Genomic DNA, 16,086 nt, shown 5'->3' with positions numbered 1-16,086 from the left:
TGACCCGTCACCAAGGACCTGTTTGACATGGGGGACCCTACCAGGGGCATAATGCCCCAGACAACATAGCTCCTTGGATCATTCGGGCACTCAAACAACCCCACCATGTTAAGGTGGCAGTTCAAGGGGTCGTTTAAGTAAGTAAGTAAGTAAGTAAGTAGTTTATTTATAAAGCGCTTTTTGCAGATAAAATCACAAAGTGCTGTACAGAGTTGTGGTAAGTGCAACACAATAGAATAATAAAACAAGAGTGCATGAATATCATAAGAACAGCAACATTAAAGGACGAATAAAAATTAAAATCCAGTGTCATTATACCCCTTTGATTATTTTTTTTTTTGAAAGCTTGATCAATTACAATTACAGTTGACCCCAACCCTGTTATTGGCCAATATTTGTCATTAAATTTCATCTCAGTTGATGTTAGTATCACTGTTTTTTAAAAGCCCATATGTTGTTTCAGACATTTATAAACTAGATATGACAGTTTTTCCTTTACTGAAGTTGAATTGGTTTTCTTATTTTGCGCAGGTGGAATATATCCAGTGAAACATCATATCAATATGTTAATTCCATAGAGATACATGATTGCGGGCGAAAGTAGTTAATATCGGAAAAAAAGTGTCCAATCAATGATTCTTGATCCTATAAACTCGTTGGTGCAGAGTTTATAGGATCACGAATCCTATGGCAATGGTGGTAGGGGGGGGGTCGTCTTCTGATCCAGAGGTTGGGGGTTTGATCCCAGTCGGACCTGTCGAAATGTCCTTGGGCAAGACACTGAACCCAGTGGTTGACCAGCATCCTGCACGACAGCTCAGTCCCATTAGTGTGTGAATGGGTGAATGAGCTTTGGGACTAAATGAAGTCCATAATATAAAGAGTCGTCCTTTTTCCATTCATGCAAAGTGAAATGTGGAAATCTTTCATCTTTACCTGAAGGTGCATAAAGGAGTGAACACTCAGATGTTTTAAATTCACATTTATTGAAAATTTAGTTCAAAAATGAGAAAGACTCCAGCTGACATCATCAGTGACACCAGTTGGTTTTACCTTATACTGTACACACCACATGCAATAAATTAAAGCTCACTACATTCTAATCCATCGTATGTTTGTACATAGCCTACAAAGCGGCGGTGTAAAAAAAAAAAACTGACACCTTTTCATATGCACAGAAGCCGGTGGGAAGAATGGACTATTTATCAATTGGTATTACAAAAATAGACCCAGACATCATCTCATACCTCAAAAGTTAAAGGACAGACAGACAGCAAACACTGCAGAGTAGGCTACTTCTTTTTGTGTATCTGTTCCCCTTTCCAATGCATAACTTTCACAAAGCAGCAGACTTTATTTCTCTTTGTTTTATTCCTTTTGTGACAGAAATAAACCCCTACGAAGCATGAGTGTGGCACAGACTGACATGCAGCTAGTTCTGTGCAAACAGTGGAAGAAACGAGGAAATAATGCTTTACAAAAAGTTATCAGTAAGAAAGAGGAGCTACTGAAACAAGCCCCGGGAGTCTGAGAGCACTGGAAAAAAAGTAGCTGCATCCAAGTGTTGCTTCATGTTGCTGCTTCATTTATCGTCTCCCACCCCCAGGAATGGAACCTTCCACCAGGGTCTACTCAGCCGCAGGCACCTCAGTTTAACCCTTTTTCTGGGCCTCACATTTCTTATCCCACCCATATGATGAGCCAACGGATGAAATCTCCTCTCAATTCTAATTGAAAGGCAATAACATCTTCACTAAGCGCAGCGGGAAATGAGTGTAGCCTTGTAAACGTGTGAAATCACCTTACGTACACGACTATGTACACGTACAAAATGAGAGTGGAGAGTCGATCGTGGTTTGTCGTCCCTCTGTACCTCACATTAGCAGCCCTTAAAGAAGCCTTCAGCAACACTGGCTTCTTTAAAAGTCACCGTCAGGGAGTTTATGGTCACGTCAGTCATGATCACCTTCCCAGGACCGTCCTTGGTTGTCGTGGTAACGCTCTGATTGTCGCCTCTGGCCTCAACCACTGAGCAGACGCTCTGACAGACCCCGCCCTCGTTGCCTCCCTCCCTGTCGCCCCCGGCAACACTGTACTCAGGCTGGACACTGTCCTGTGATTTTTCAAATGTCTCATCGTGTCCAGTTTGGAATGTAGCTCCGCCCACTCCGTCAGCCCAGGTGCTCACCGCTGTGATGTCATTCTCCACCTTCCCCTCCACCTCCACCTCCAGGTCCTGGCGCTCCAGCACGGGAGGCGAGCTGCACTCGGACTGACCTGAGAGACCAAAAACCAGCACGTCAACCAGGGTTGGAGTCCATTATAATTGTAATTGAGTTCAGATAATTGACTTTATAATTGTAATTGGCATGAACATTGCATAAAAACTGTAATTTACAATTTCATTAAACGCAAACCTGTGGAACATGTTACAGTTCTGTCTTACACAGGACAGGCCCATTGTATAGGCCAGTGTTTCTCAAATGGGGGTACTAGGTACCCCTAGAGGTACGCAATGACACTACAGGAGGTACTTAAGAGAGAGAGAGTGGAAAATAAATAAAACAAAAAAAATAATGAAAAACAATTAAAATTGATAATCATACGAATGTAAATAAATAAATCTAAATATATAGTGGAAATAATTTTAGAACATTAACTGAAAATACAAAGGTCAGTCTTGGTTCCACAAAAGGAGAGTTCCATAAAAACTATAGAAATAAATCTATTCAGGAGGAACTAAATACTGTTTCTTTCACTTATTTAGAAAATGTGATTCTTTAAAATATGTTTTATCACTTATTAATGTCATCATTATGATCTATAGTGGTTTTTTCACAGATTTCTGAGCAGATTGTTGTAGTTTGACAATAGGGGTACTTGTATTTAGAAATAAGAGAAAGGGGGTGCTTAAGGTTTGAGAACCCCTGTTATAGGTAATATAGGCAAATGCTAAGGGTGCTATACATCCAGGGGTGCAAAATTGAGTGAGTGAAAAAAAAAGGAACTAAACAACCAAAGCGCTGATATTATTAGAATACTAACTTAATAGTATTATTAATAATTAGTTTTAATGACAACTTTCAAAATATATATATTGTTTGGTTTGTTAGTTTTTTGTGTGCAATGCCATATATATATATATATATATATATATATATATATATATATATATATATATAAACATAAACATGTTAAAAGTAATTCTGCTCATGTTTTCTCCTCATGGAAAACATATTTGTGGGTTATGGTGAAGACCACTATCCGAGTGTTAGAAATTATTCTGATAATATTAATAGTATAACAATAATGTAAATATCAATTACTTGGTATAAAAAAGGCATATAAGGGGGCGTCAAAGAGACTAGGGTCTTACAAATACAGTTAACAATTATTAAAATATGTTTCATATCAGGTTTACCTGTCAGTTCTCTTCACAATCATTTTACTATTTAAAAATAATAATAAATTGAGTGTTATACTGACACAAAAAGGCTCAGACACTCACACTAAAAATATGAATACCAATAACTAACAAGGTAACCAAGATATTAAAAAGAAATTGGATGATGGATAATATTTTGTTTTGTGTATTTTACAGATGATTTCAGACCTAGGTTCCCAAAGTGGGGTACAGGTCATGAGGGGTACGTGACTAAAAATGAAAAACAGTGTGACAACATTGTATACTAAAATATAAACATACTGTAGTGGAGCAGATCAGGAGCCTCTGTATTACTGCCCTCTAGTGGTGACAGAGAAACAATCTCAATCTCAAAAACCACAAATATGGCGAGAGCTACGTTTGCATAGTTTACGTTAAGCTTAACGTGCTGCGAAAGTGGATTTTCAGCTTTGACAAACAAAATATAGACTTTACGTGGAGAACAATTAAAGACTCACACTCTCAATTTCAGCCAAACATTGGATTTGGATTTCTTTTTTGTATTTTTACTTTGTAATTTTGTATTTTAACTTTATCTTTGGTTACATTTTTAGCATAGCTGCTATGTCATTCATTTACTGCTCTGTGGGCCTTTGAATTTCCCCCTGATTTACAAATAGAGTTTTTTTTTATTTGAATTTGAAAACATTGCAGAGCTCTGTGCATCCTCTTAACAACTCATTAAAGTTGTAGTGAGTTGTATTTCTGTTTCAGGGTGATGAATATATTATTATTATATATATATTACTGATATATGTTCAATCAACAAAAGTTAGGTAGATTTATTTTTCCCAAAACAAGAGTTTCTCACTGATTATTATTGTTTTTTAAATGATATATTATTCCTCAACAAAAGGTTAAATATCTGAAGGGGTACGGGACTGGGAAAAGTTTGGGGACCTTAGATTTAAGACATGGGTCATAACTGACTCGATGCTAACAGAAAGCTAACACAAGAGAAAGATTACGTTTTATGGACTTATTTATAAAAGGCTCAGTAATTCTGATTAATTGCAATTGCATTTAGTAATTGAGAATGTAATTGTAATTGATTTCAAGGGAAAATAAGAAATGTGAATTTAAATGTAATTGGAAAGAAACTGGTCAATGTAACTGTACTTGAGTTGTAATTGAACATGGATAATTGAAAATGTAATTGTAATTTAAAAATGTAATCGACCCCAAGGGTGTGTCTGAATAGTACCTCTTATCTCCTTTCCTATCCACTGTTCCTTAACCCCATGAAGTCATCCAAGGGGTTAAGGAGACTTCATAAAGGAGTTAGGAAAAGGCCATCACATTTGTTTAGACAATCAGACACACTTCCACTAGGTGACGTAATAATCTGACGGTGGTGAAGGTTAGTGACGTCTGTCTGGTGAAAAAACTACAATGTTTCAAAAATGGGCTAAAAACACATTTCTAACACTTTCCACTGATATAATCTCATAAATCACAGGTTTGAATGCAAATCAAAGGAAAAGAGGTTTCCATGGCTACGAGGAACTAAAGGTAAACTAAAGAACGTCACAGTGAGAATGGTTGATCACACTCACCTTCTACTCACTAATATGAATTATGTTGAATAAAAATGTCTCTGATCCTTTTTATGTCAGTTTTAATCTGATAATATGGCTTACATTTAATAATATATGGGTTTTAGATTATTTAAAGTTGTTTAAGACATATTATTGCATTGTCAATCATCGTGAGTTTCCCTAAGCGCTCAGGTGTGCGTGTCCCTTTAAATGTTGTTGCCACAAGGAATTGTGGGTCAGCATTATCTGGTCTTCTTTGGTAAAGGTTGTATCAGTGTTTCCTAGGCTAAAGGAGGTTATAAAGGAGGCATTGAGCGTCTTTTCCTGAGCTTAAAGAAAATTGGAACACTCCTACAGAAGGTTAAGGAACAGTGGATAGGAAAGGAGATAGGAGGGACTATTCGGACGCAGCCCACCCTGATGTCCACGATGAAAGGTCAAAGGTCAGATTGTGATCAGGACACTCACCGTAGACACTGTCTGCACAGCGCTCCTCTGTGGTACTTTCACACTTGTCGTCTTCACTGGTGGATTCCCACTCTTCGTCCTCCACCTTCTTCCTCTGACGATGGAAGGCTTTGTTGGATTCCCTCTCTGATCCTCTTCTGGAGACCCTTTGCTGGCTCCTCCTCCTGACAGCACGCCGATACACCCGGCGGCGGTCTGTCTGGTCCACATCTGTGCTCATGGACCTGGTGAGGGACAGGCGGAGGCGTGGTGGAGGCTTCTCCGTGCCTTTGTGGGCGCTACGCAGGTCCATGGCAAACAGGTTCTAGAAGGAGAGATGGATGCTAATGGGCAAAGTGTCCCTCCAAACCCTCTTTCACAATAAAAGCACAACTTGCTGCAGTGCAGTTCATTCCTAAAGACTTTTTAATCATGTTCTTATCCTTAACCCTTTAAAACCTGTAATACCAATGGTTTCCTGTATTTACATGTAGCCGGAGCTCTTCTTCTCTTCTTCATGGCACCTACAAAACAACTGTCGCCCCCTGCGGCCACAGATCTTTTTGGCTCATGGATTTTGTTTATCAAATTTTGGTAAACAAAAGAGGTTTACATTGACTTTTTTAACTTTTACTGATTCTGAGATCAACCCAAAGCAGCACAAGTTGTCATTTTGACTGAAAAAGCTGCTAAATGATCCTGAATGCTTCACCTCATATAGAACTCAGTGGACTAAAAGGGCGATTGGCGTCATCAATGATGTCATTTCAACATGGCGGTGCACAGAATCTTAAACGGTAGTAATCCCATTTTAAAAAGTTAAAAAAACAAACATGGTGCAAAATAAGGCGTTTTGTTAGGCATAGATCTTCTAATACGGACATTTCAAAGGCTTTAGGCCACATTTGTAAAAACAGTGGAGGATCTATTTAAGTCAGTCGCTCCATCCCAGATACACTCTGGGTGAAGTGACCCTGAAATGTGGGCATTCCCATTCAAATCTTAACTTAACCATCTGCTTAAGATCTTTTCCTTTTACGTGCTTCCAAACCTGTGCAGCACCCGATGAGATGAAACTGAGACTGAGTTACATTTGAAGCCACACGGACTCGTGTGTGGTGGACCTGATCAGCTGCACATCAGCTGCTGCTGCTGCTCCTCGATTAATAAAAACTCTGACAGACGTCAGACTTCTGTCCACGTTGGTCACAGTGATGTTCAACTATTTTCATACTATGTCCAACGTAAAGCCACAGTTTGATCCACTACAGATTAAATAATAGTGAAACAAGTTGTCATATGCAGAGGTTGGTGAAATACGCATTAGAGGATGGACCATAAACTATTCCCACACATATTTAAATAAGGCTCATCTCAAACTCGCTCACATCAGCTTCATAACTATGGAATCACAGGAGTGCCAAAATTAAAAGGAAATGCATGTAGAAATTTAAAGTGAATCAATAATACAAATGTGTAAATAAAAAGAGAATCAATAATAAAAATGTGGAAATATAAAGAGAATCAATAATAAAAAAAATATACAAATGTAGTTTATTCTTTTTCTGTTTTGTCTTTTCCATTTGTGTTTTGACATTGTTTTTACTTCATGACTCAAGCTGTCGGTAAAAGCAATGTCAAATCAATGACCCGCCCACATCAAGGGCTGTGGGCGGGTCTTTCTGTCCAGGCTGACTAGTCGATACCTGTTCACACAATACCTGCTCGCAGGCTAAGAGTCACATTAAATATGTTGTGCTTGCTTTTAAAATATAATCCCCTGAAATAATCCCAGTTTTTACAAAAAAAAACCGTGTAATCTGATTACACGTTTTTTAATATACTGTTACAGATTACAGTTACATGTTTTTTGTATCCTGATTACATAACACTGTAATCCTTTACTCCTCGAGCCTGTGGAAATTATTGATTCTCTTTTTATTTACATATTTATATTATTGATTCGCTTTATATCTCCACATGCATTTCCTTTTAATTTTGGCACTCCTGTGATTCCATACATAAGGCATTAAACTATTTATATTTAAAACTGAGTATTATGTACGAAGCCAATGTTTCTGTTTCACTGCAAACATCTCAGGACGCTCTGCAAAGTTATTTCCTTAAATCTGCAGCGCATCACACTCGGTCACGCTAAAGATCTATAGGTTCCGTATTGGTGACAAATGATGACGTTCTGATCATTTCTGAATGCAGGGATGGAAAAAGTTAATAAAATCAGGCTTTCCACACTTAATCTGTCGTTAGTATGAGGGGAAAAGGAGTCGGACAGAAGAATGCAGCCAATCCTCTCAAACTGCAATAAACTGATCAATAATCTGATCAAATCAACCTGTTACATTGTTTGACAATGAAGGCGTTTCAAATTAAAATCATTTTATATTATTTATATTATTATATTATCATTTTCACGAATTTCAATGACATTTACAAGCGTTGGTAAAACTCCATGTTCCGTAATTTTAATGACATCATGGCTCAGTCTGCTTCCTTTACTGTGCGCTTTTGATTGATTTATGCGCGGTGGGCGTGTCAGGAGCCTGGAGGGGAGAATACGCGCAGGAGAAGAGCGTAAGTGCACGCGCGTAAAAAAGCGGGACGGGAGAATGAACCCCCATGAGAATAAATCCTGATGTTATGTCTAAATAAATTCCACCTTTTCTGATCAGACTCAGTAACGTTAAGAGCTCATCAGGCTGGACAGTGAAGCTGCGTTGAGTCACAGCAGTGTTTTGTGTTCAAACTTAATGAGGACATTGTGTTGATATTTAGTAGATTCTTTAAACCATGTGGTTCTATAACTTTTTTACTCAAGTCCCCCCTTTGTCTGACGACAAAATGTTGCTTAGAAAACTATTTAAAACAACTACAGATCATAATGATGGAATGAATGAGTGATGACACACATTCTGAAGAATCTCATTTTGTAAATAAGTGAATGAAACTAATTAATGCAGTGGTTTCCAAGCTTTTTTGGATCGTGACCCCATTTTGATATCAACAATTTGTGGCGACTCCAAAGACATTTTTTTAATTAGTTTTTGATCATGTTTGAACTCAGATTTTTTTTTTTTTTTTTACTGCATTTTAGTTGAACTAGATTCACAAAGTGAAATCATAGAAATACAATTGTTTAAGATTGTGTTTTATTTTCTCAAAAAAAGATAATTATTAAAACATTGCAGAAATCTGTTTTCATTTTTCATAAATTTCAGGTGACCCCATTTAAACTCCAGACGATACCACATGGGGTCTTAACCCCAAGGTTGAAAAACACTGATTTAGTGGCTCCTGAATAGATTTATTTGTATAGTTTTTTTATCATTTCTAGTCATCTCATGCCATGCAAGACTGACACTTTGTTTGTTAATTTTCCTCTCTCTCTCTCATGTAACCCTGGGGGTACAGTACACGTACCCCCATTTGAGAAACACTGCTTTATACCAACACTAAACACAAAGTAAACCTAAAGCAGACACATTTTACAGAAAAATGTCACCTTTGTAAAGCAACAAATGAATAAGTCAGTAAGCAACACAATCTCACTTTTAATATATTATGGTTTCATTTATTCAGACATGTCTCGACTGCCAACTGTCAGTCTTCCTCAGGGGTGATTGCTTTGATGTATCCCTAGTTCTTTCATAAGGAAATCATCAAAGCATCTACTGATCGCTTTCATGACACACGTCAGGAAATCAAATTCCCTGAAAAAAGCGTTGCCTGAATAAATGGAATCTTTACATATTATTTAAAAAAACAAGATAAAATGAACTTGCTTGAATTATGAAGCATACTTTTCTTTTGACTCGTTGAAGTGTTTGTGTGAGGGTGTGCTGATGAAGATCAAGCAGGAGGACATAATCTTCTATCTGAGTGTAACTTGAACCACAGCTTCACATTTCATTGGTTAAGCTTTTCCTGTTTTTACACACGGCCTGTATTCTGCTCCTGGATGAGTAAGTCCATGTACAGTGTGTGACTAAGAGCAGAAGAGAAAGAGAAAGCATCAAAGTAAAAGAGAAAATGTCCTGTAGTAACACCCGTTTCAGGTCTTTCACTGCACAGCGTTGCTTTCTGGTCTTCAGAGGCTATTATTAGCACTGAAGCTGTGTATCAGTAAAGAAGCCGAGGGGCGAGCAGCTCTGATTGGTTACGTTGAAACAAGCATCACTCCATTGTTTAGACTGTGATACAGCTGTGTCACTGCTGCTTTATTTGAACTGTGGTGAAAAGACCAGTGGAACCAGTTAGCATCATATGCCTGCTCTAACATCATGTACTATCATAAACTGACTGCAGGGGATATCTTAAATCAGAGGTTCCCCAACAGGGGTACGGGGGCACATTGCAGGAGGTGCTCCGAAAGATTTAACAAAAATAATCAGGAAATGTTCCTTGTTCCTTTTTAGACTATGTTTTGGGTCAAATTCACCACAATCTAACAGTAATATTGCTAAATAAAATACTATATTTTCTTGTCATTTCTTGAAACATGATTATTTTATGCTATACAGCAGTGTTTCTAAAATGGGGGTACATGTACCCCTAAGGGTACGCGATGGCACTACAGAGAGAGAGAGAGAAAACGGAAATTTAACAAATAAATTATCAGTCTTGGTCCCGGAAATGATTAAAACTACAGACAGAAATAAATCTATTCAGGAGCCAATAAATCAGTGTTTTTCAACCTTGGGGTCGCCTGGAGTATAAATGGGGTCACCTGAAATTTCTGGAAAATTAAAACACATTTTAATTTTTTTTTTTAAATTATTATTATAATTTAATTAAAACAACACACAATCGTACAGAACTATATTTATACACTTTTACTGTGTCAAATATGAAAGTAGTTCCAACTAAAATGCTGTAGTTGGACAAAGGGGGGGTACATGGATTCAGAAATAAGAAAAAGGGGTACCTGAGCTAAAGGAGACTATTTACTTCCTGTTGAAGTAATCACATAAAAGTTGTAGTTTAACTTAATTCCACTCATTGTTCAGCCAATGTTTGAGACACATTTAGGGGTTCAGGGGTTTGTTCCACAAATGAAAACACATTATGAAATTATGGAGAGGGTACTTATGATATGAAGAGGAGGTACATGTGATTTGGCAAAAATGCAAAAGGGGTACATGGGACAAAAAACAGTGGGAACCTAGGGCTGGGCAATATGGACCAAAACTCATATATCAGTATTTTTCTCAAAATGGCGATATACGATATTAATCTTGATATTTTTAATTCAATGAAGTCTGACCAGAAAGACAATTCTGGGTTAAATTTGCTGATGAAAAAAGCCACACAGGCACATTTATTTATTTATTTATTATTTATAACAGCTGCACGATATGAGCTACTTTTGGCTTTTTCTCTATTAAGGGACAGCACGTGTGAGTGAGTTCTGTAGTGTGGCTTGTTTTGGGAAAAGTCAGGGTAAAAAACACACTCAGAAATCCATCAAACTGCGCTTTTTATGCTGTTCTGAGAAGTAATTAAATCAGCCACTCATAAAATGATTATTTTAATACAAAATAAGCTATAAAAATACATTGCATTGTGTAAAATTGTAAAGGAAACTGTTTGACTGTACTCTATGAATAATATAAAATACTTGAATGATGCGATTTGTGTGCAATTGTATAAATAAAAACAAGTAAAAAAAAAGATATAGATATAGATATATATTGTCATTTTCTATATCGCCAAAATATAAAACTCAATATAACTTGAATCTCGATATATTGCCCAGCTCTATGGGAACCACGGTCTTAGATAATATCATCAACTACCTGTTATTACTTCAGCCATTTAATTTAAACCATTAACTAAACAGTTTGGAATCAACAATAAAAAGACTAATCAACTTTCCCACAAATACTTACTGAGTTCCTCTTTCTGGTAATGTCTAATATTTATCTCTTTCTTCTTTAAATACATTTTTTTTTCATTGATTAGGAAAACAACCAATAGATAGTAAAGAAATGAAATGATAGATATTTGTTTTTAGTGTAAAAATGTACAGCTGATTTATGATTAATGTCATGTTTGTATTATTTTAGCATGTTCTGAACTGTAAAAAGAAATCTCCTTATACTGTATAATAACAATAAAGGCATTGAATTGACCAGGTATCATAAAAGATGCTAACAGAAAGCTAACACAAGAGGAAGATTAACTTTTATAAGGTTATTTATTTCAGTATCAGTAATTGTGATTACATGTAATTGCAATTTAGTAATTGAGAACATAATTGTAATTGACTTTCTGAGAATAAAAAATAATTGTAATTTGAAAAAATGCTGGTCACTGAAATCATAATTTAATTGTAATTGAACACGGGTAATTGACATGGTAAAATTAAAAATGGTTACATCCTGAAACAGGGATGAATTTATTTTCCTTAAAACTTTGAACCTGTAACAATAATAATAGTAAATGTAATCCAACAAGCCTTGGAAGTAATAGAGTAGATATGTAAGAAGTGAAGCTTACTCTGAGGAGGAGTCTGCGGGGTCTCAGGCCCTTCTTACGATAGGCCAGAGCTCGGTTCTTCTCTTGACTGATTAAAAGAGAAATTGACACAAACAATGAGAAAAAGAATCCCTGAGACAAAGCAGCAACATTTCAAACACCGCAGCAGTGAAGTCTCACTTCTCTTCATAGGCCAGCACCAGGCGGGGGTCCAAAATATTGTCCTCTGGCTCCCAAGTGCTGTACCTGCCAAGAACACACACACACACACATTTAAACTGTAGCAACAAACAAACACACCATGCCGTTTGATGGAAATATGATGAGAGGATGAGATCACAGCACCATGACTCAAGTCTGACTCACTTTGGAGACCATCCTTGCCATTTCAGCAGATACTCCACATTTCCCTAGAGAGAGACACAGAGGAGGGGCTTAATGTTTTTATCACAATGAACATCCACAGAAGGTTCAGCTTCATTAACAACCATTAATGGTGGTGCAGGACGCATACACACTATTGTTATGCATTTTTTTTCTGTCAGTGACCACTAGGGTTGGGTAGGCACATTCCAAATCAAGAACACCAATGACAATTTCATATGTTTCTGCTGGCAAGTGTTAATTCAATTCAAATCAACATTATTTGTATAAAGCAATTTACAACAGTCATCTCAATACACTTATCAAAATATAAAATTCATAATAAGAAAGAAAAAAACAAAGAAGATTTATCATCTAACAAAATCAACATCATAAACACCATTAAAGAAACATAAACAATTATTTAATATAACCTCCATACTCTCCCAACAACATATATCTCATGACCAGCAGCACATCTGTTGTTTGTGTTGGAAACACAGAAACATGGAGAAAAGAACAACAACAACAACTCAGAACAGCCTCAGTGAGGAGCATCCACAAAGTCAATCCTTCCTTTTGTTCCGTTCACTGTAGAAAGAACCAACAATGTTCTGACTTTACCTTTGCTGAAGGTCTGCTAGCTCAGGTGTTGGTCTCCATCTTTTAAAAGCTGTCGTTTTTCCTCAAAAAAAAAGCTTCTTTATCGTCTTTAGCGCTGTCATCCTGACTGTAGTGTTATCCCGCTCACTAGCTAGAGAACGTAGCAGCAGCGGTCATGTGATATCAATTCACGAATGTACTGTGAACTTACGTATAGCATTTAGCATAGCACGGTTACGTCCAAAGGCAGCTCTCAACGCTGCCTTTGGACGTAAATGGTTTTCATCTTGTGGACCTGACTGAGCATGTGCAAACACATAAAAACACGCTATGGGAACAGAGGCAGAGCAGCAACGTGCTTTTGGGAGGGGGCGTGGCCTCCCTCTGCCTTACAGCGGAGTGAGACTGTGCAGCCGTTACAGGAAATAGCGCTGTTTAGTAATTTGGGCTATGAAACGCACAAAATGCTGACACTTTCAAACTTATAGGCACTGTAGGCTATTGGAAATGGAAAAATAAATAATTTATAATTATATTATAATTAAAACAAATCATCAAAATATCAATTCACCCTTACTCAGTGACTCAGAAAATGGATGGATTGATATATATATATATATATATATATTAATATATATATATATTTTTACTATATAATAGATATAATTAAAATATGTGCTTTTGATATATTAAATTGGCTACCACCGATTTGTAAATGTGGATTCTCAGTAAACTGATGCATGAACAGCCATTAGAATGAAAGCGTAATATTTATTTATTTATTTTGGGCCAAGGCAAAATGCATAGTGTCCACTGTGGGGCCCCGACCCACGAGTTGAGAACCTTTGTCTGAGAGAGGAATCTGCTCCATCAGAGGAATGAGGTTACTGTCGCTTTAATGTGTATTCATTTTTAAATGATGTTTTTCTGAGATGACGTCAGTGACAGCAGAGCTGGGTGTCCTCCAAACAGAACGCGCACACACACACACACACACACACACACACACACGCACACACACACACACACACACACACACACACACACACACGCGCGCACGCACACACACACACACACACACACACACACACACGCACACACACACACACACACACACACACACACACACGCACACACACACACGCACACACACACACACACACACACACAGACCCCTCCTCATGTGCAGTCACGTCACGCACATATCCACGCTGAGCCGGCTGCTCCCACGCGCACTTTCCAGAACATTTCACCGGGAAGGAAAGGGGCGGGGCCGTCACGTAAACAACGGCACGTTGCGCAACCTCCGAGTCTCCGCTCGGGAACAACAGTCTCCTCTGTCATGAAAACAACTCCTCATGCTCCAACTGCGCATGCGTACAAGCACTATAACGGCGTAGGTTTTTGGAAAACATAGCACCACGTGACATGTGTACTTTGCAGTGGGATAAAGTGATGTTACGTCGCACTTTGAATCAACTTTTCAGCAGACGAGGCTCCAGCGGTTGTGACGCACGCAGCAGTTTGGAGCGGATTCACCGCCGTCACCAAAACAAAGTGCGTAGCTATCTGCCTATTGATTGATTTATTTATTTATTTACCTCCACAGCTGCGTAGTGTCGTCCAAAGAGCCGCTGCTGAGGGACGGACGGTGAAGAACTTTAGTGGCAGTTACATAAAACGGCTCAGCTTTGCGTCGTTACGCACGCTGAGAAGTGCGTAGCCTAGTTTAGTGGTGGATGGGAACACTCAGTCCAAGGCTGCACAAACACACGCACTGAGAACAAGTTGAATGAAGTCCTCCTACCTTCCTCACTCTCTTCTTGGTGATGGACTCCACGGCGAACACTTGGTCTCCGATGGATGACAGCTCCATAGCCGCGCGCTGCGGGAACCAAAGTGCGTGTTTTGCTCAAAGTGCAGGAATGAAGGTAGTGACGCACTAGGTGATGGAGATGACACGGAGCCGAAGCGATCCAGGCGCGCACTGCACTTCTCCGGTCACACACTAACTCCAGCCGTCCGCCTCACGCACTTTTTTGAATCTGCGACACATCCACACCGGACGGCACGGCTCTCCGCCGGGCGCGCTCCCTCTCCGTTACGTAGAGCCAAGCCCCCAATGCGCGTGCCCGCGCATACGAGGCTGCGCACGCTAACTGGAGCAGAGAGAAAGAGAAAGAGAAAGAGGAGGGTCATCACTACAAGGAGGAAAATAGGATGAGAAAATTACGATAATTAATATAAGATAAAATAACTGAATTATAGAATGAAAAAGTAGTTTTTATTACATGCTTTATTAACATGAAAATTCTTTATTTGTGCCGTGTGTGTGTGTGTGTGTGTGCGTGTCATACTTTTTGTTGCTTTTTCACTTTTCGTTTTCCCTTTCCTCATTTCTGATATTATTGCTTTAATCACCTTTTTTATCTTTAAGTGTAGAAATGTGATTTTTGCTCTGTGATGGACTGGCGCCTTGTCCAGGGTGTGCCTCATGAGAGCTGGAGGTAGGAATATAATGAAAATGAAAATCAGCACACTGATACATAAACAGCCATTAGAAAAAAAGTACAATATATAAATATGGGGGGGTGGGGGGGGGGGGGGGGGGGGGGGGTAATTTCATTGTGCGTGCACGCGCATACGAGACTGTGCACGCTTAGCAGAGTCCAGAATTATAAGAGAAAGAGGAGGAGGGTCATCACTACAAAGTTGAAAATAAGAAAATAGGATGATAAAATTACCATAATTAAGATAAGATAAAATAACTAAATTATAGAAACAAATATGTTTTTATTACATGCTTTCCTAACATTGAAATTCTTTATTTGTGCTGTGTGTGTGTGTGTGTGTGTGTGTGTGTGTGTGTGTGTGTGTGTGTGTGTGTGTGTGTGTGTGTGTGTGTGTGTGTGTGTGTGTGTGCCATATACTTTTTGTAGCTTTTTCATTTCTTTTTGTTTTTTTTCTTCTCATTTCTGATATTATTGGTTTAATCCCCAAGTTTTTAAATTCACCATCATATGAAGAATAATAAGTAATCCACACTGAAAAATGATTAATCCATGATCAAAAAAATCTCTATTTAAAGCAGAATATATATACAAAAAGAAGAGGAATCTTGTAAAATGATGTTTGAAACATTGGGCAGTGGTGGAATGAAGCTATTTGCTGTATTTGCTTGTGTGAGACAATTTG

General features: G+C 38.2%; 1 protein-coding gene across 1 annotated transcript; it reads right to left on the bottom strand.

Moving 5' to 3' along the window:
• Positions 1-967: 967 nt before the first annotated feature.
• On the bottom strand, positions 968-15,025 carry cbx7a (chromobox homolog 7a). The gene is made up of 6 exons (XM_028454413.1): positions 14,699-15,025; positions 12,292-12,335; positions 12,106-12,171; positions 11,947-12,013; positions 5,452-5,755; positions 968-2,277 (listed from the first exon to the last, which is right to left on the bottom strand). Exons 1-6 carry the CDS (start codon positions 14,765-14,767, stop codon positions 1,880-1,882), a joined length of 948 nt encoding a protein of 315 aa, XP_028310214.1. The 5' UTR covers positions 14,768-15,025; the 3' UTR covers positions 968-1,879.
• Positions 15,026-16,086: the final 1,061 nt, after the last annotated feature.

This window comes from Gouania willdenowi, chromosome 8, assembly GCF_900634775.1.
Source record: "Gouania willdenowi chromosome 8, fGouWil2.1, whole genome shotgun sequence".
Taxonomy (NCBI): Eukaryota; Metazoa; Chordata; class Actinopteri; order Blenniiformes; family Gobiesocidae; genus Gouania; species Gouania willdenowi.
Note: the sequence above shows the minus strand (reverse complement) of the source record. Positions and strands in the feature narration are given on the sequence as shown.

Bases quoted from the DNA above. Each gene is read 5' to 3' on its own strand.
- cbx7a (XM_028454413.1), bottom strand. From the start codon at position 14,767: ATGGAGCTGTCATCCATCGGAGACCAAGTGTTCGCCGTGGAGTCCATC. The intron at 12,336-14,698 runs GTAGGAGGACTT...GTCTCTCTCTAG, and splicing joins CCAAGAAGAGAGTGAGGAAG to GGAAATGTGGAGTATCTGCT. The intron at 12,014-12,105 runs GTGAGACTTCAC...TCTTTTAATCAG, and splicing joins GTGCTGGCCTATGAAGAGAA to TCAAGAGAAGAACCGAGCTC.